This window comes from Triticum urartu, chromosome 3A, assembly GCF_056163025.1.
Source record: "Triticum urartu cultivar PI428250 chromosome 3A, HENAU_Tu73, whole genome shotgun sequence".
In the NCBI taxonomy this organism is placed as follows: domain Eukaryota; kingdom Viridiplantae; phylum Streptophyta; class Magnoliopsida; order Poales; family Poaceae; genus Triticum; species Triticum urartu.
The window spans coordinates 77,159,323-77,178,365 of NC_141875.1; the positions used below are offsets into that span (position 1 = coordinate 77,159,323).

At 50.0% G+C, this 19,043-nt stretch overlaps 1 protein-coding gene across 1 annotated transcript; it reads right to left on the reverse strand.

The window, feature by feature from the left end:
• Positions 1-11,176: 11,176 nt before the first annotated feature.
• Positions 11,177-18,186, reverse strand: LOC125542950 (FACT complex subunit SSRP1-A). Its single transcript, XM_048706178.2, has 16 exons — positions 17,922-18,186; positions 16,873-17,058; positions 15,803-15,908; positions 15,590-15,726; positions 15,389-15,472; positions 15,205-15,302; positions 14,991-15,099; positions 14,802-14,888; positions 14,612-14,704; positions 13,645-13,842; positions 13,366-13,517; positions 13,122-13,272; positions 12,928-13,026; positions 12,626-12,832; positions 11,894-11,972; positions 11,177-11,586 (listed from the first exon to the last, which is right to left on the reverse strand). The coding sequence occupies exons 1-16, from the start codon at positions 17,973-17,975 to the stop codon at positions 11,459-11,461; spliced, it is 1,968 nt and encodes a 655-aa protein (XP_048562135.1). The 5' UTR covers positions 17,976-18,186; the 3' UTR covers positions 11,177-11,458.
• Between the last annotated feature and the right edge of the window lie 857 nt (positions 18,187-19,043).

Genomic DNA, 19,043 nt, shown 5'->3' on the forward strand with positions numbered 1-19,043 from the left:
TGCAAAGGGTGCCAGAAGTTCCGCTCCAAGCCGCATCAGCCGGCTTCTGCACTCAAGACCATCCCCATTGCCTGGCCCTTCGCAGTTTGGGGCCTAGACATGGTGGGACCATTCAAGATGGCACGAGGTGGCCTGACTCACTTACTTGTCGCGGTGGACAAGTTCACCAAGTGGATAGAAGCGAAGCCAATCAAGAAACTGAATGGTCCGACTACCGTGACTTTCATCTTCGACATCATAATTCGGTACGGCGTACCACACAACATCATCACCGACAACGACACGAATTTTGCCAAAGGCGCCTTGGCCCGTTTCTGCGCGACACAGGGCATCTGACTGGACCTAGCATCCGTCGCCCATCCACAGTCAAACGGCCAGGTGGAGCGAGCAAACGGCCTCATCCTGTCCGGCATCAAGCCCCGACTGGTCGAGCCTCTGGAGTGCTCGGCTGGCTGCTGGCTCGATGAGTTGACAGCCGTCCTCTGGAGTCTGCGCACGACTCCAAACAGGTCAACCGGCTTCACGCCTTTCTTTCTCGTCTACGTTGCTGAAGCCGTCATCCCAACGGACATAGAGTTCGATTCCCCGCGAGTCACCATGTACACCGAGGAAGAAGCAGAAGAAGCACGTCAAGATGACGTCGATCTGCTGGAAGAGGGCCGGCTGTTGGCACTCAGCCGGTCCAGCATCTACCAGCAGAGCCTACGCAGATACTACAATAGGAAGGTCAGGCCGAGATCTTTCCAAGAGGGCGACCTTGTGCTCCGACTGATCCAGCGAACAGCCGGCCAGCACAAGCTGTCGGCGCCTTGGGAAGGCCCCTTCATCATCAGCAAAGTGCTGGGTAACGACTCCTACTACCTGATCGACGCTCAGAAGCCCCAAGCACGCAAGAGAGACAACTCCGGCAAAGAGACAGAGCGACCATGGAATGCAAATCTCCTCCGAAAATTTTACAGTTAAACGCAGTATGTATCACGCTACCTTTTGTATTAAAAGTACCAAGACTTCGCCCCCCCCCCCCCGAGAAGAGCTCGGGGACTGCCCTCTTTTATCTATATGATAAGAATTATGCCTTCGAGTATATTACTCTTTGTTATGCCGCTTGGCACCGGGTTCAACTGGTCGGCCCGGGGACTTGCCGCCCTGCGCTATGAAATGCTTCCTGCAGCCGGACAAGTAGTGTGTGGCGCCTAAGCCGTCTCCGGTCAGAAGCCGCAGCTCACAGAGCGACTGTCTGGTGGGCAGGAGTAAGGAAGAATGGGCGTCCACATGAAAAATGGCTGAGGACTCAAAGCATAAACATAGCTTGAAGCCGGCTTCCAGCCTTTTTTCGCAAACCGACTCTTGAACGGTCGGCTCGCCGCCTTCTATCCGACTTGCCAAAAAACTCTAAAACGGCTAAGTACCTGCCTTCTCGAAGTGACCAAGAATTTGATCCAGCAGCAGTCCGCAGAGCGGCTATCCGACTGACAAAGACGGCAACTGAGGGAAGGCGGCAAAGGAAAAAGCCAAAAGAGCAATGAGTAAGAAAAGATAGAAGTCGGATGAATATTTACATAACAAAGGCCCTTGGCCGAACCTTCGAGCAGAAGTTCAAAATACACCCCGCGGGTGGATTTGTGCGAATTAACAAGTTCTTCAAAGACTATTAAAATAGGTAAAACAAAGATAAGGTGGCAGCCTAGGAGGCGGCAGACGGGTTCGGAGGATCAGAGGAGACGGCGGTGTTGGATGTTGGGGCGGCCGGCTGGGCGGTCTCGGCTTGATCACCTCCGGCGGCAGTCGGCTCGGGCGGGCACGGCTCGTTGCTGGAGGCGCGGTCGAGCTGAGGCTGGCCGTCCGCTCCGTCTTCCGGTGCCTCCGTCTCGCTTCCATCCTCCGCCTCGTCTTCCTCCTCGACGCTGGAGCCGATCACCTCCGCCGAGTCCTCGCCGTAGTCTGGGTTCATCCCAAACCACTCCGGCGGTACCCCCCCGCCATCTTCAGCCCGCTCGGGGACAAAGATGCTGGTGTCGGTGTACTCGGCGATCGCCGCCGCACGCTTGACAAGGGCGTCTTCCGCGGCTGCCAGCTCCGGCTGTGCCTCTGACCGGAGTGTGGCCAGCCGGTCTAGGTCCAGCCCCGGATACCACGCCTTGACGAATTCCAAGGCTCGGCGCGCTCCAGCCCGGGCCGAGGAACCCTTACAGGCTTCAAGACGGCCAGCCGCGACCTCCAGCCAGTCGACAGTCCGATTGGGGGTGCGCGGAGCCTGCATGTCTGGCCACAGGGCAGCGATCGTTTGGGCGCCGACACGTTGAAGCCGGCGCAGCATCCGGTGGGCCGGCCACAGACGAGCCCCAATGCTCAGAATATGCTCGTCAAGGGTCCGGGGGGCATCGGCGGCGATCTCCGCGCCATCCGCCCTCCGCTCCTCGCGATCAGCCTCGATAGCTTGAATGGCGGCCTGCGAGTGGCCGGGGAAGAAGTCTGCCAAGACGGAAAGAATGAAGAACAAGTCAAAAAACCAGGAGTCGGCTCGACCTATAGTCGGCGGCTCGAAGAAGAAAAGCAAAGAAGCTCACCGTCAACGAGGTCCTCGATCTTGTGGAAGCCGGAGGCCAGCATTGCCTCCTTGTCAGTCCAGGAGGAGCACTCGCTCGCGAACTCGTCCAGGAGGGCGGCCTCCTCCTCTTCCGCCTCCTTCTGCGTCTTCTTAAGCAGCTCCTTCAGCTCTGCCAATTGTGTGGCCAGTAGATCGCGCTCTGCGGCGAGCTTGCTGCACTCCTCCCCCTTGGCGCGCAATGTGGTATGGGCTTCGCTCAGCTGCTGTTGAAGAGTGGCATTGGCCTCTGAAGAGAAAGAAGCAGGGCGTTAAGTCATCAAGAAAGAAGGTCGCCGGGGAGATCCAGGCCGACTGCTCAGCAATCGGCCCGAATCTCGGGGACTACAGCCCGCGGGTGCGCCAGCGCGCCCCCGCAAAGAAGAAAAAGGACTCACTCCGGCTCTCCGACAAGTCGGCGGTCCGCTTGCCCAGCTCTTCAACGTTGCGGTTGAAGGCGGTGACACGGAGGTTGTGATAGTCCTGCGACAAGTTATTCAGACAAAAGTTAGTACCTGGAACTCGCCAACTGGAGTTCCGGGCCGCCTACTCAGCAGCCGGCCCGAAACTCGGGGACTACACCCAGTGGGTGCGCTGGCGCGCCCCCACAGATAGGAATAAGAAAACAAAGACAAAGGAGAAAGCATACCCGGATGGCTGCCCACGACGCCAGGTGCGCCTTGGTGCAGTTTTGGATAGCGTCGCTCTCAGCTCGCAACTTTGTCTGGACATCCAGAAGCGCCTGGTTCAGCGGGCCCGTGCCGCCTCCTCGCACCCACCCAATGGGCGCGGCGCTCGTCGCTTCGGCGTCTGGGATCGTCGAGCTGGCGGTGCCGGTCTCCAAGGGGCGTGGCGCCGAAGTCGCCTTCTGAAGACGGTGGCGCGTTGGTGAGCCGACTTGAAGGAGTAGCCTTGCCACGGCCTCGCCTTCAGTCAGCGGCAAGGGCGGGTCTGCCGGCTGTTTGCCTTGCGCGCTTCTAGACGGCGGCGGGGGCGGCGGGGGCGGCACGACCGCGTCCGGCATGGAGGCGTCGCCGCCGCCCCTCTCCATGATCGGGAACTCGCCGTCGGCTTCCCCTGACTGCCCTGTGAACTCCGGGGGCGGCGGCGCAGAGTTTAGAGGGGTGACGAACACCGCCGATCGCGCAGTGCGTGACTTCCTTAGCCTGCCGCCTTGCCGCGACGGCGACCTCAGCCTCCTCCAGCTTTTTCAGGGTGGAGGCCTCCGCCTTCTCGGCCTCCGCTTTCTCCAGGCGGGCGGCCTCTTCCTCCTCGCGCTTCTCCTACGCGTTCCGCTCCGTCGCCTCCCGGAGGTCGGCGGCGGGGTCAATCCGCCGAGTAGTGGCAGACGTCTCCGCCGACCCCATAACGAAGGCGGCGGCAACCCTCTCAAGAGTGAGGAGAGCCCTGAAGCGAGGGAAGCATATGAAAGACTCAGACAAAATCAACAAAGAGAAAATAAAGATAAGGGACGGAGGCGCTTACGCAGAGACCAGCGGCGGCTTCTTCACTTCCTTGCGGAAGCGGTTGGCTTTCGCGGTCGCCTCTTCCCACTTGGTCGCGGCGGCTGCTCCCTTAAACTTCTTCGACCGGCCACCAAGTGTACTCGGCTCGGCCCGGCGCTTCTTCGCGCCGCCTTGAGCGTCCAAGACGGCGGAGGAACTCGCGCTTGGCTGGCCAGCCTTTGGCTGGTGACGCGGGGCGACTTCCCCCTCAGCATCGTCATCAGGCCAGTCGGCAAAAGTGGTCGTAGGCCTGGAGCCGCCTGCTTCTCCTCCTCCTCCCTCGGTGTCGGCCTCCATAGCCGCCGCCCCCAAGTCAGGATCGTCGACGTCACTCTCCGCCTGATCGGCGACAAACTGACAAGCCGGCCCCGTGGTGCCGGCCGAAGGAGGGACGAGAGGGTTCTGATTCAAAACAAAAACGGTCAGACTGGACAAGTCGGACTCGGCAACAAAAGAAACAGAAGAAGAAGGAAGACGACTTACAATAGGCGGGGGGTTGGCACGTGAGTACGGCTCCTTGCCGAACCACCAATCCACCGAGAGACCGCAGTTCGCGATGTAGTTCACCGTGTTCGCCACCTCCGCGTGAGGCATGTCCTTGGAGCACATCTGACTCGGATCCCGATGACCGCTCATCTGGCAGATCAGGTGAGGTCGGCCTTGGAGTGGGAGGACTCGGCGCGCCACGAAGGCGGCCAGCAAGTCGGCCCTGGTCAAGCCCTCTGACTGCGTCAGGACTCGGAGTCGCGTGACGGCGGCAGCGCCAGCAGGAGACAACGTCCTGGCTCAATGTGACCAGCTGGGGAGCCTTCCAGCCGGCGCGCCGGCTTCGTAAGCCGGCAGGTTGACCCAGTCGCCTTCTGGGGCGACGTTCTTCACATAAAAATAGGACCGCTGCCACATCTTCACTGACTTAATCAGTGCGATGGTGGGAAACGAATTGTCGGCCATTGATCTCCGCATCGCGATGAATGCACCGCACTGGGCCGGCACGCCAGCGACGTGTGTGCCGAGCTTGGACTGGAAGAACTCACCCCAGAACTCGATGGTGGGGAGAACGCCGAGGAAGCCTTCGCACAGGGTGGCGAAGGCAGCCAGCAGCACCACCGTGTTCGGAGTAAGGTGGTGCGGCTGGAGCCCGTGGAACTCCAAGAAGGAGCGGAAGAAGCCGCTCGCCGGCAGCCCCAGGCCACGCGTAAGGTGCGAGCGGAATATGACCCGCTCGCCCTCCTTCGGCGCCGGCGATATTTCCCCCTCCGGCGCGAGGCAGACCCGCACTAAGCCCCTGTCGGGCAGCCGCCGTGTCTTGCGGAGGATCTTGACATCGTCGTCATCGACCTCGGAGCCGTCCCACACTCCGGAGCGCACAGCAGGAGGCGCGGCGGCATAGGAAGAGCTCATCGCTGCGGGCGCGGCGTGGTTCGGAGCAGCAGCGGCGAGAGGAAGAAGAAGCAAGAGGGAGCGAAAGGGAGTAGGGAGGATGGGCGCGCGTGCGTCGCCGCCCCCCTCCCCCCGCCTACTTGTAGGCTCGTGGGCTGAGAAGCCGAGGGGCGGTCATGGGATTAACTGCGCCCAGGACCCCATGACCCCCACGATTTACCACACGAAGTTACTGCGTGCAATAACCGCGCGGGAACCCCAACCGTCCGCACGGCCACAACGGATCCGTTCACACGCCGAGGCGCGGTAGTGGCGGGCCCCACCTATAGGCCTGTCCCGTCGCGCGTGTGGGTGGGCAGACTAGCTCAGCCACGTGGCGCCTCGCGACGGGTCCACAACGGGCGGCAACCCGGAGGCTTATCAGGCACGCCGCCTGGAATCCGCCGCGACGTTCAAACTTTTTTAGGGGCAAGTCGGCCTTAAGCAAGTCCGGCTCCAACTAGTCGGCTTGACAGAAGACGGCCAGCGAGGCCCAGATCCGACCGCAGGAAAGAAGAAACTGTTGAGGCTCCTCGACATATCGCCCTCGGTGCCTCACCAGCTTCGGGGACTACTGTCGGAGTAATGGGCCACGGGTAGGCCAACCCAGGCCCAGAACCTTTCAAGACATCGGGGCAGGCTGCACCCCTCAAGACCCCAGGACGAAGAGCCGCCTTCTGAGAGTCGGCTGCGAGGCAGCCGACTGCCCACTCGCCGCCGAGTCCCGAGGACGACTTCAGGATGAGCCGACTCCTGACTGGCGACTTCCAAAGAAGCCGGCCATGGGGAGTCGGCCCGCGACGTCAACAACCCCCATGCCCTCATAAAGAGGGACGGGACGGGGAGTGGCCACAGTACGCCATACCCGCGGAGATCTCCGCCCGGCGCGACACTGTTGCCATGCCGGCCCTGACGTCAGCCCCAGAGGGCGGAGTCCTGTGCCCACAACAGCCTGCCGGTACGACCCAGGGACGACGGGTCCCACCAGTCGGCGGGCGTACAGAAGGCGGCGAGAGCGCCACCAGTCGGCCCAGTTGGGAGTCGGCCCCCAGGTGTCGGTCGGATCCTCCCACGGGCCCCACGCGCCATTAACCAGACGCGACAGGGAGTGGCCACAATGATCGCCCGCCACCGGCGGAGCTGTCGCCACGACCCCATGACCGAGCCCGCGTCATTAGAGGCATGGCTACAGTAATCTACAGCCGGCAAGACCCACCCGCGGCGGACGCGGCCTGTCGGCTCCGTACCGAGCCAGTCGGCGGGGCCCACCAGTCGGCGGGCCCCAAGAGTCGGCGGATAAGACGGCGGCCAGAGAGACTGACGGCTGGGCCCGCGTCCAGCCGGATTACCATTGTACCCCTGGGGGGTAGGCCTATATAACCCCCCCCCCCCGGGCACCCATGCAAAGGGTTGGAATCCATTAGCACTAGACCAGATCATATAGGAAGGAGAGAGCTAGCCTTGCCTTCTCCTACCTCCAGGAAATAGCTCAAGGAGCAACCGTGTACACACTTTGCCATAGTGATCATGCGGAGACCCCGCAGAGCAGTAGTAGGGGTATTATCTCCACGAAGAGCCCCGAAGCTGGGTAAGATTCGCCGGCGTGCATGCCTTCGCCTTATCCCGTTTCCAGGCATCGGCGACGATCTACTCGCCCCCATCATGATAAGCCATCCTTTGGCATATGTCGCACCCAACCCCCGACACTCCTCCATGTATAAGAAATCCCATCTTTTTCAGTGGCCTCTAGAATTGAGCAATTGGGGTAATAATGTGCCTTAAGGGCTTGGACACACAAGGTATCCAGCGCTTCGATTGGTCACCATCCCTGCTGTGACAACATGGCAAGGTTAAAAATATAAAGGTCTTAGAACCCAAGTCCACCATTCTTCTTCGATCTTGTCATATTGTACCCGCTAATCCAGGGACATTTATTCGTTTTATTCCATTGACTCCACCGGCAACACGCAATGAGTGCACTGATCTTTTCACAAAGCTGCTTTGTGAGATCGAAGCACGGCATCGCATACGTCGGGATTGCTTCTAGTAGTCTGTCATTACTTTTTTGAAGTCTATACCTTATAATAAAGGACTATTGCTTCTCGTCGTCCGTCATAAGATTGCCCCGAAGTTGCCAATAATTACCCCCATGCCACCGGTAAGTAGGAAAATGATTCGTTTTCCCTTCACAAGTCACTGTTGGCTTTACATTATTTAAAGCGAGCCCTTTGTGTGTCACATGAAGGAAATATGCCCTAGAGGCAATAATAAAATTATTATTTATTTCCTTATATCATGATAAATGTTTATTATTCATGCTATAATTGTATTAACCGGAAACATAATACATGTGTGAATACATAGACAAACAGAGTGTCACTAGTATGCCTCTACTTGACTAGCTCGTTATCAAAGATGGTTATGTTTCCTAACCATAGACATGAGTTGCCATTTGATTAACGGGGTCACATCATTAGGAGAATGATGTGATTGACTTGACCCATTCTGTTAGCATAGCACTTGATCGTTTAGTTTGTTGCTATTGCTTTCTTCATGACTTATACATGTTCCTATGACTATGAGCTTATGCAACTCCCGTTTACCAGAGGAACACTTTATGTGCTACCAAACGTCACAACGTAACTGAGTGATTATAAAGGTGCTCTACAGGTGTCTCCGAAGGTACTTGTTGGGTTGGCGTATTTCGAGATTAGGATTTGTCACTCCGATTGTCGGAGAGGTATCTCTGGGCCCACTCGGTAATGCACATCACTATAAGACTTGCAAGCATTGCAACTAATGAGTTAGTTGCGGGATGATGTATTACGGAACGAGTAAAGAGACTTGTCGGTAACGAGATTGAACTAGGTATTGAGATACCGACGATCGAATCTCGGGCAAGTAACATACCGATGACAAAGGGAACAACGTATGTTGTTATGCGGTTTGACCGATAAAGATCTTCGTAGAATATGTGGGAGCCAATATGAGCATCCAGGTTCCGCTATTGGTTATTGGCCGGAGACGTGTCTCGGTCATGTCTACATAGTTCTCGAACCCGTAGGGTCCGCACGCTTAAAGTTTCGGTGACGATTGTATTATTAATTTATGTGATTTGATGTACCGAAGGTAGTTCGGAGTCCCGGATGAGATCAGGGACATGACGAGGAGTCTCGAAATGGTTGAGACGTAAAGATCGATATATTGGACGACTATATTCGGACATCAGAAAGGTTCCGAGTGATTCGGGTATTTTCGAGGGTACTGGGGAGTTACGGGAATACGAGGAAGAAGTAATGGGCCTCATGGGCCAATTGGTGGAAGAGAGGAGATAGGGCGCGCGGCCCCCCTAGCCCAAACCGAATTGAACTAGGGGGTCGGCCCCCCTTGCCTCCTTTTCCTCCCTCTCCTTCCTTCTCCTTCTCCTCCTCCTAGTAGGAGTAGGAAAGGGGAGTCCTACTCCTACTAGGAGGAGGACTCCTCCTCCTGGCGCGCCCATAGAGGGCCGGCCGGCCTCCCCCCTTGATCCTTTATATATGGGGGCAGGGGGGCACCTCTAGACAGACAAGTTGATCTCTCCCAGCCGTGTGCGGTGCCCCCCTCCACCATATTTCATCTCGGTCATATCGTAGCGGTGCTTAGGCAAAGCCCTGCGTCGGTAGCAACATCATCACCATCATCACGCCGTCGTGCTGACGGAACTCTCCCGTGAAGCTGTGCTGGATCGGAGTTCGCGGGACGTCGTCGAGCTGAACGTGTGCAGAACTCGGAGGTGCCGTACGTTCAGTACTTGGATCGGTCGGATCGGAAAGACGTACGACTACTTCCTCTACGTTGTGTCAACGCTTCCGTTGCCGGTCTACGAGGGTATGTAGACAAACACTCTCCTCTCTCGTTGCTATGCATCACCATGATCTTGCGTGTGCGTAGGAAATTTTTGAAATTGCTATGTTCCCCAATATCACAAGCATCCAAACAGCACAGTGGCTTGAGCCTCGCCTCCCCACACTGAAGACCCCGGTTTGAATCCCACTTCCTCCCCTTCTGTGCATTTTTTTCTCTAATATCCGTTGGCGTAGGATAAATTTGTCTCACCCAAGCAAGGTCTTCGGCGGCGGCTTGAGCTCGAGCTGGTGCGGCAGTGGCCTTAGAGCATGAATGCGAGAGAGTTAGCGCGCTAGAAGGGAACTACGGGTCCGCTCGAGACTGTTGTACACTCCGGCGTGACCAAATGGTCACTGGAGCGTGGCTGACGACGAGCTCGTGCGGCGGAAGCTCTCGGGTATGGTGGCGACGCTAGCTAGGGCATGCAATCGACGATGGCAAAGAGGGGGGAAAGCTCGGCGGCTCATATTGGTTCTGAAGAGCGGCACGGGAGGCTCGGGGACGGTCTGGTTGCAGCGAATCGGCGATGAGGAGCTCCAGGCACCGAGGTTGAATTGTGGTGCTCCCAGGCTCATGATCTTCGACATAGAGGTTCGCGACGTTTATATGGGGCTCTTCGACAAATCGGCGCGGCGAGGGGGGCGGTGGCTGCAGTGTGGCGAGCGGCGCTCTCCGGCTCTCTCGGACGAGCTCAAAGGAGGAAAGGGAGTGCGCTGAGAGGGGGTAGGGAATCCGGGGGGTTCTGGGCGTCGTGCTGGTGAGAAGAGAGGGGTTGAGGCGCCTCTGAGGAAGCAGGGGTGTCAAGCGCGTGCGTGCGTGTGTCGGGCACACACCCTCATTTTTTTAGGGAAGGACACACGCCTTCGTGCCTTCTAGCACGAGGTCGAAGACTCCCTTGCTCGTGGTGGGTTGGGCCGGCTATTGGGCTCCTAGGTAAGTCTCTATCTCTCTATCTCTGTGTGTGTGTGTGTGTTTTCTATTTTTTTCGTCTGTTTTCTAATTTTGCAATCTGTTTTGAATTTGGTTTTCAAACCAAATCAATTTAGTTGCTTCTGAAAATTATTATGTGAGCTCAATGGATTAAATCAGTGCCACATATGATTCAAAATTATTGAAATTATAAAAATATTTGTAGTCATTTATAGCTCCAATTGAAATACTTAGTGGGTTGATTTATAGCCCAATTATGTCCTGGAAAAATGTGCACCATTTTTCATAGATGTTTTCACCTTGTTTAATAAATCATGAACATTTTTAAAGGCATTTTGGGTTCATTGAAAAGATTTGACTTGAACCCAGTTGAATTAATTATCTGCTAGGGTTTGATCATCCCAATTTCAAATTTAATTGAAATTTAAACATGATGCATTTTTAAGGGCTTCTAAATGCAACTATTTACAAACAAATATTCTAGGGATGTGACAATATTACTGCCATGATTGTCTCTGATTCTCACTGCTCTCTCTCTCGGGGAATGGATAGGGGAACGAGAGGAAACGATCAGGGTGAGGGGTGGTGGGTATTAGAGACATGTTCATGTGGTTCGTATAGGGAGCAAACGGTTTCCTACGTCTCGTCATGATTCATGCCCGTCATTCGACTGTCTGGAGAGCGTCGCACCGAAAACGGGCCTAGCGAACGTGAGATAGATAACATTTGGGTAGTGTTTTTTCACTTTTTGGCAGTTGCATATGTTTTTGGGATATTTGTTTTATTTCATTTCATTCTAGTATAATACTTGGCCCAAGGTTTACCCAACGAGTGGACAAGATCCCCGAGCCCATGACCAAAGGTAGGTTATCACCGAACGCGTTCACTTGTCTCCAAAAAAAAAAAACGAACGCGTACACAAAGACCCATAAGTACAGCCTCCCTTTACCTCTCAAAAGAAAAGACCCATAAGTAGCCCCCTCACGGTATGCAGGTTCATGTTAGCATGTGTGTTCTTGTTCAAACTGCACTGTGGCGATCTACAGATGCTCGGTCATCTTGTTCAAACTGCCCTACGGTGATTTACAGATTCATCGATCGTGTCGACTGCTGAGTGCACAAGTGTGAGATTCTTCTAGTCAGAGCCATTGCCGGACCCGGCGTCCACGTCCACTGGGGCAGCAGCGCGGTAGGCAGCAGATTCCTTCTCGTACCGCTTCTTGTCGGCTTGAGACTGCAGAATGTAAGGTTGCTTGTCTTCGGCTGGTCATGACAGGGAGAGCAAGGAAATCATGAGCACGAGGATTTTCTTGTGTTTGTGAACGCAACTGATATATGTTACACGTGCGGGAGGAAAATGCATTAGGGCACATAACGGAGTAATATATACTGTAGTTTAGAATATTACTCCCTCCGTTCCTAAATACTTGTCTTTCTAGACATTTCAAATGACTACTACATACGGATGTATGTAGACATATTTTAGAGTGTAGATTCACTCATTTTGCTTCGTATGTAGTCACTTGTTGAAATGCCTAGAAAGACAAGTATTTAGGAACGGAGGGAGTACTTGACATCTTTTGCCAAATCTCGCCAAGCTTCTTTGCAATATCGGTTGGAGCCAAATCTGGATTGCTGCCCTTCACACCCTGAGCCAAGGAAACAGCAGATAAGCCTTTGTTCAAGATCTCATACTAGCAGGTATATATGCTCCAGAAAGAATTCAGTTACCCATCAAGGAATAATGCTTAACCAAAAAGGAGGAAGCTATATATACTGCCTCATAACTGAGAAAGTGCGGTTAAACATTAAACTCTTTGTGTACATGGTTCATTTGTCGTCCCCTCCCTAGTGCCATAATTTATTGTGACAATAAGCTTTAGTTCTTCTATGTCACTGAAGGACAACCTCTTTTCTTCAATACTTCGAAAATTCATGACCAATGATATGCGTTTCTTTACTAAATAGTCTTTTGTGCTACCGAATTACTCCCTCCGTAAAGAAATATAAGAGCGTTTAGATCACTACTTTAGTTATCTATAAACACTCTAATATTTCTTTACAGAGGGAGTACTACAAAAAAATCTCCGATCCCGAGAAGTTCAGGATTCTTTACGCGAAATAACTCTAGATTTATTCAGGTATACTTATTAACTTATGAATTACTCCCTCCGTCCCATAATATAAGAACGTTTTTCAAGCTAAACATAGCTTGAAAAGTTTTCTTATATTATGGGACGGAGGTAGTGCTAGAGTAGCTAGTTAGCAGCTATGTTTCGGATAACTGGTCATAGTAACTTACTGCCCGCTCAGCCATTGAGAAATACATGAATGGCATTATTGGTCTTTTGGGGGCGTTAGGATCTTTCTTCTTCTTTGGTTTCCTCTTCTCTGAACCTTCGCCATCCATGCCCTTAGGCTTCCTTTTCCCTGAACCTTCGCCATCCTTGCCCTTAGGCTTCCTTTTCACAGGTGGCTTTGAACTACGGGCTTCCATTTTGGATGACTTCTGGAGATTAGGAAAAATAAATAAACACCAAGAGATCATTAGCAGAGTTGACTTCACACTTCAGACTTGCTACAGAAAATAAGAAATCTAACAACCTGTTTTCCGCCACCACTTTCACTAGCATCTGATTCCTCACCACCAGAATCATCAGTAGGAGATCCGCCATCATCCTTATGCAGAACAAAATCTTCATCCTGGCATGAAATGGTAAAGGACAAGTATATACAATGGCTTAGTAATAAGATTCACAAGTCAGCACCAAGGAACAAGCCAACAAAAGGCAACGTACCTCTTCATCACTGTCCTCACTACTCGCGGCCTGATTTTTTATTCTCTCTAGGTGTGGATCAGGAGCAACATCATCAGTGTCCTGTAGAACATCTGTGACACCACTTGTACCTTGACCATCTCCAAGGTTCATTAGTTTCAAGCCCTTTCCACTTGAAATTTACCAGAAGAAAGTGAAAAACACCCATAAGTCTTATGTATAAATTTAGCAAGAGGGGTGATGAAGCCAACAGAAAGGCACGTACTTGATAAAGTTGAAGAGGTTACGGTATTCACTCCTCTGAATATTTCTGAAGAGATGCTCTTGGTCATTTTTTAGCTTGACCAGGAGGTCAAAATACTGAGATGACATACTGGCGCCACCAGCACCATGCCGTTCAAATTCAACAAACTCAATCTACAATAAATAGTATAGTAGTAAATGGGCATTGTGATTAAAATTCCAACGGTTAGACTATGATACACTGTTTCAGTAATGCATGAACGGATGAAAATTAGTTTATAGTCTATGGAAAAAGTAACACCTCTTCATCTAAAATGAGTGTAGGGGGCTTTGGCAGAAAGAAGAAACCCTTTTCAAGTGGATACAACAGTCCATCTTCAGCTTTGAGTGATGATTTAACTGCATATCCATTTTTGTAATTTCTGAAAGAACCCAGCCTTGTGACTTTAGCACCAGAAAGACCGCGGAGGACTTTGACGAATACCTCATGTACTAGACCCTATGGATAGATTGAACACTCCGTGTAAGTTAATTTGTCATGACAGGTAATTAACAGAACAGCATAACTACTAATAAAGGAGAATATGTCATAACTGCTAATAAAGGAGAATACGTGAAGTAAGAACTGCAAATTAGTTTTGAAAATCAAACATCACTCTATAACAGAACCTTCTATAAAATGTACAGGTTGAATTGAAAGTAATGCAATTATGTGCAAATAACCCTCCCACTGAGACCTAATATTGTGTGACATCCATGCCCACCAAATTTGTCTCTACATCTAACTTGGTAGTTGGTGGGAGCACCATTAGGAAGATATGACCATATGATCTGTCCGAAAACCATGTAGTGTTAATTTTATACTCCCTCCGTCCGAAAATACTTGTCATCAAAATGGATAAAAAGGGATGTATCTAGAACTAAAATATGTCTAGATACATCCCCTTTTATTCATCTTGATGACAAGTATTTCCGGGCGGAGGGAGTATATAATTTGTTACTCAAATGACATTCTTTTCGAAACAAAAGAGTTGCCTGCTTGGACTAATTTAAGCCTCAGCTTCAATTCAAGGTCGGATTATTGAAGCAGCTCTTTCTATCTCAGCATACATCTAGGTGGAGTTTTTAGTACTAAAACAACATACTTGCCATGAGCAGTTCTCATGCATAGTTTATGATTTCATCTTAGAAGACAGATTAGCGATTCCATTTTAACTGAACAAACAAAAGCAAAAGAGTATATTTTATCAAAGTAACAAAACTTTCACCTGATAAGATTCCACTAGCCTATCCTTGTATTTTTCATCAAGCAACTCTCTGCTTAATTTCATGTTTTTTTGAACTACTGTATCCGTCTCAAACTGTCAGAGAATAAGAGAAACAGTCAAACAATCAAGTAGCCAAAACATAACATAGCATAACATCCAAACATCACAAACAAAATTTGCAGCACATCACCTGAATGACAATGTGAGGATATAGCGTTTGTCCTTTACGGATTGGCGGATCAAGAGTGACAACCACAATTGTATGAGGGTTGTTTGACTGCAAATCACAATCGCACGAGACAACTATTTTCATGTCTAGCATCAACAATATGAACAACATCAAAGCTGTGCACGCCATAAAATAGAGAACAAACATAACCTTTGGCAAAACAAAGAGGCGAAGAATGCTGCTATATTGGATTTTAAAATCATTAGCTTGTCCTTGAAGGCGCAGAAATGGAAGATGAAGCTCAACGGCGTATCGTCCTCTGCATTGCCAAAGATCTGTTAGTTTTGGGAGGTAAACATAGAGAAGATAATCATAAAGAGGTCAGCTTGAGTTTCCAATACGATCAATTATCCATATATCCCACCTTGGTGTAAGAATAGCTATTCCTTCAAAGGTGACAACTGCCTCTCCAGAAGAGCCGGAACCATTATCAGCCCTAGCAAGTATTGCCTCCCACAGTACCTACAAAAAGGAAAATCAAAATAAGAAGATTCCACAATAGTCAGCATTTCACATTTCAACGTGCTTCATGTTGCATATCGCGTCACCTGAGCCGAAGTACGATTCTCGTTTCCAGGAAATTGAGTATTTGACGTGGGTACATGAAAACTCATATCCATGAGCGAGTCTTTCTACAACCACAGGAGATTATAATTCAAAATCAAATTCCAACTTGTGCATGAGGAATAAGTGCTAACTAATACCATAAACAACACATGATAGAAAGAGTGAGTGGATACGCTACAAACCTCATTAGCACCAGTAGTATCATCAACATGGAACTCCAAGAGAACATCTGTTTTGCCTTGTATCTGGGTCTGTGAGACGTCTGCTAGAGAAACTTCAAATGCTTGCTTCGATTCAACCATAAAGGTAAGCATGCTTCCTATAATAGAAAGTGTGGCTCAAAATATAATTAAAACTGAATATTATTTACAGAAATTAAAGGTCAAGGAGCTTACCAACTATGCCAATCCCTCCCCAGTTGTGACCACCAACAGATAACTGCTTTTCATCTGGTGAGATGCCCAAATTCTTTTGCATGAAATTGATCAGGCTGCTTACATCCTATGAAAGGAAGTTCATGATGAACATTGCATCAGCAGAATACACTGACCTCAGCACTCATTGTTGCTAGCAAGTTCATACTCATAGAGTTGACTGCCAATATTCTGGGGGGAAAATCCCGCTTGTCTAAGGCAAACTGGATGGTTAGTCTAATGTTGAGACGCATCTTATGGTAATTCCACCAGAGAACAATAACAACGTGCGAATCCACTATAGAATAGTAGTGAAAAACTGGAAGGCTCGAGTGAGATACATCTCAATAGAGTATCCAGACACTTTTCATGGTGATAGCATGATTAAGACAGCGTCTTGCATAGATTACACAAGTGCTATTGCGTAAACTGTTCCTTCAATATTTCCTGAAGGTTCACATACACATAATGTATCCTTCACACAGAAGATAATCAATTCTGCGAGACAAATTCAGTTACACCATATATGATACAAAGGAACATAGCAACCAGTTTGCAACTTCATCCTGATTCAAATACAGATCACATGATACAGACTAGGATGTCTCAACCGCAGGTCTGGTAAGAAACATATGGCGAGTTCATACAATAAACATATCAAATAGCAGAATATAGATTACTAATGTTACATATACCTGGTTTGGGAAAACCAACATGTTCATCATGAACATAATTTTCAGCCATACAAACATATACAATGTATGTTACAATAACATGACTGCAATACAGCAAATCAAGAAGGGAAAATCCATGTCTTCATGAGTGTTGATGGTGCTACAAATGTTAGTTCTACTTTTAATCTTGTAGGTTTAGCAAAGTAGTGAGCATCAGGATCCAAAATTCTGCTAAAACAATTCCTAATATTGTGCTCAGATAGTCATAGATCATACCGCAACATTTATCACGTTTCAAGCAGCCTCTTCACATCAGATCTAGCATGTCATTACTCAGTTATTAAAAAAGGGGGAAAGAGTGATACGGCAATTAATAACCTGTTCGCGGAAGCCAATAAATGTGTAGGACAGGCCATCTTTGATTCTGACTCCAAGCTGATATGCCCTGGGGACTTTCATCCATGTCACAGAAGTTAAATCAGCTTTATCGATCTCAATTGTCTTTCCTCCACCTTGTCTCTTCCATGCGAGCCCTCCAGAGTGCACTTTAAACTGACCAAGATTCTGTACAGGAGCAAGAGTAATGAAACATGACAAGATTCTCGATGTACTGAAACAATAATTAATCAAATAATAGTCATAAACACCAGTGAACATCTTCAAAGAGTAAAAGAAGGAAGTCATAACTTGCAGCCTCAAAGTCATTAAGTACTAAAGGTGGTACGACATAACTCTACATGAAGATTATCAAAGACGCATTGAAGAGTGATGACTGGTGCAAGCATTGAAAGTCAAGGGTCAGAGAAAACTTAAGTGTACATAGTTCAGATAAGTACGCTGTACATCAGAAGAAACATTTGCAGCCATGGCAAACATCGACTCTGAAAGTCTGAAGCATGAAAAAAGTGAAACACACTTTCTAATTTGCAGTAAGTACACGACATGCTAAATCATTTGCAGATCAGAAGCTCATGCCTAATTCGACAAATCCCACAACAGGGTCTCAGGTTTGGGAGCAATCCTGCCAACTCCCGATGGTACTAAAAGTCCCAATTCGCTGCAGCAGCAGCAGCGCCGACAGAAACCTGAGATTTCCCTAAAACCCTCGACAGAGATCGGGCAGGATCAGGAAACCAAGCAATTCAGAGGAGAAGGCGTCTCCTACCAAGCACTCGCCTCAACAACCCAACTTAGCAGCGCAACAAAACAGAGCGCAAATGCATCCCCGTACGACACGAAAACCCTAGAATCCGCACAATGCGCGCCCGCGATCAATCACCGCAGCAAGCTACAAGGCCATCCGCTCGGCCGCGACCTCCGGCTCCTCAGAACTCTGCCAGCGGCGACGGAATCTCGCGAAACCCTAGGGCATTGAAGCAGGGGCGCGCGGGAGGAAGAGGGAAGGGGGAACGGAGGGAGGCGCTCACCGTGCCGGTGCGGCCCCCGAGGAGAATGTTGTTGAAGAGGTGGCCGTCCGCCATCTCCGCCCCCGCCGCCGCGCGCGCGCCCCTCCGGCCCGCCCGCCTCTCCCGCTCCGCCCTTCCTCGGCGAAGCGAACACGGGTGCCTCGCTCGCTTGCTTCGATCGGCTCTACGGACGGAGAGGTGATTGATCTTAAGCGCGCGGCCGCGGCGCAGTGGCACTCGCTCTATTGGGAGATCATCGCTCACAATCGGCCTGCGGGCCCTGGATGTCAGTGCAGTTGTGCCGTGCATCCGTCTGCCGAAAATGAGCATAATAAAGACTAAAATTGAGCTTACTCGCTAGATTGGGTTTTTTTTTTTTTGAGGCAGTCGCAAGATTGATGAGTTGATGATTATCACCGAGGGAGAAAAAAGCACATCCGTTAACGGTTTCCAATTACGTACTTTTTTAGATGAAAACATCTTTTTTTGTAATCGAGCGAGTTGGGGGAAGATTCGGTCGGCTCGCCAGCCGTATGATGCGCTGCATCCAAACCATCGAAATGTGCTTCACTGCGCATTACACGCCTCCCTCGCATCCTCTCCCCACATGCATTGTGGTTGTTGCAGAGAAGCTTGTTTTCAAATTTTGGCTTCCGCGTTTATAACCGCCTACAATATTTGAGTAAATATGTTTTAATTCGTTTTTTTAATCATGCATTTGAAAAATATGCTGTTTTTAATATTTAAGAAATTATTTTAAATTTGGAAATATTTTGTAATTCAGAAAAAAATCAAAATGGGTTAGTCCATGATCACACATGCTCACATAGGCATGGACATAGGCACCTGCACTAGTTTTCGTTCATTTTTTATTTATTTTATATATTCCCAAAACCTGATTGAATTAAAAAAATTAAAATTTCCACCATAAATTTGGACATATTCTTAAAAATATTGCGTAATTGTCAAAAAAATGTTGATTGCATTAAAAAAACTGCTCATGACAATTGAAAGATGTTCACGAGTTCAAGAAAATGTATGTGGCATCTTTGAAAAAAAATTATACGATGTAAAAACAGTATAATTAAAAAATGTATGATATTTAAAGAAAAAAAGTTGTGGAATTTTCGAAACATGTTACAC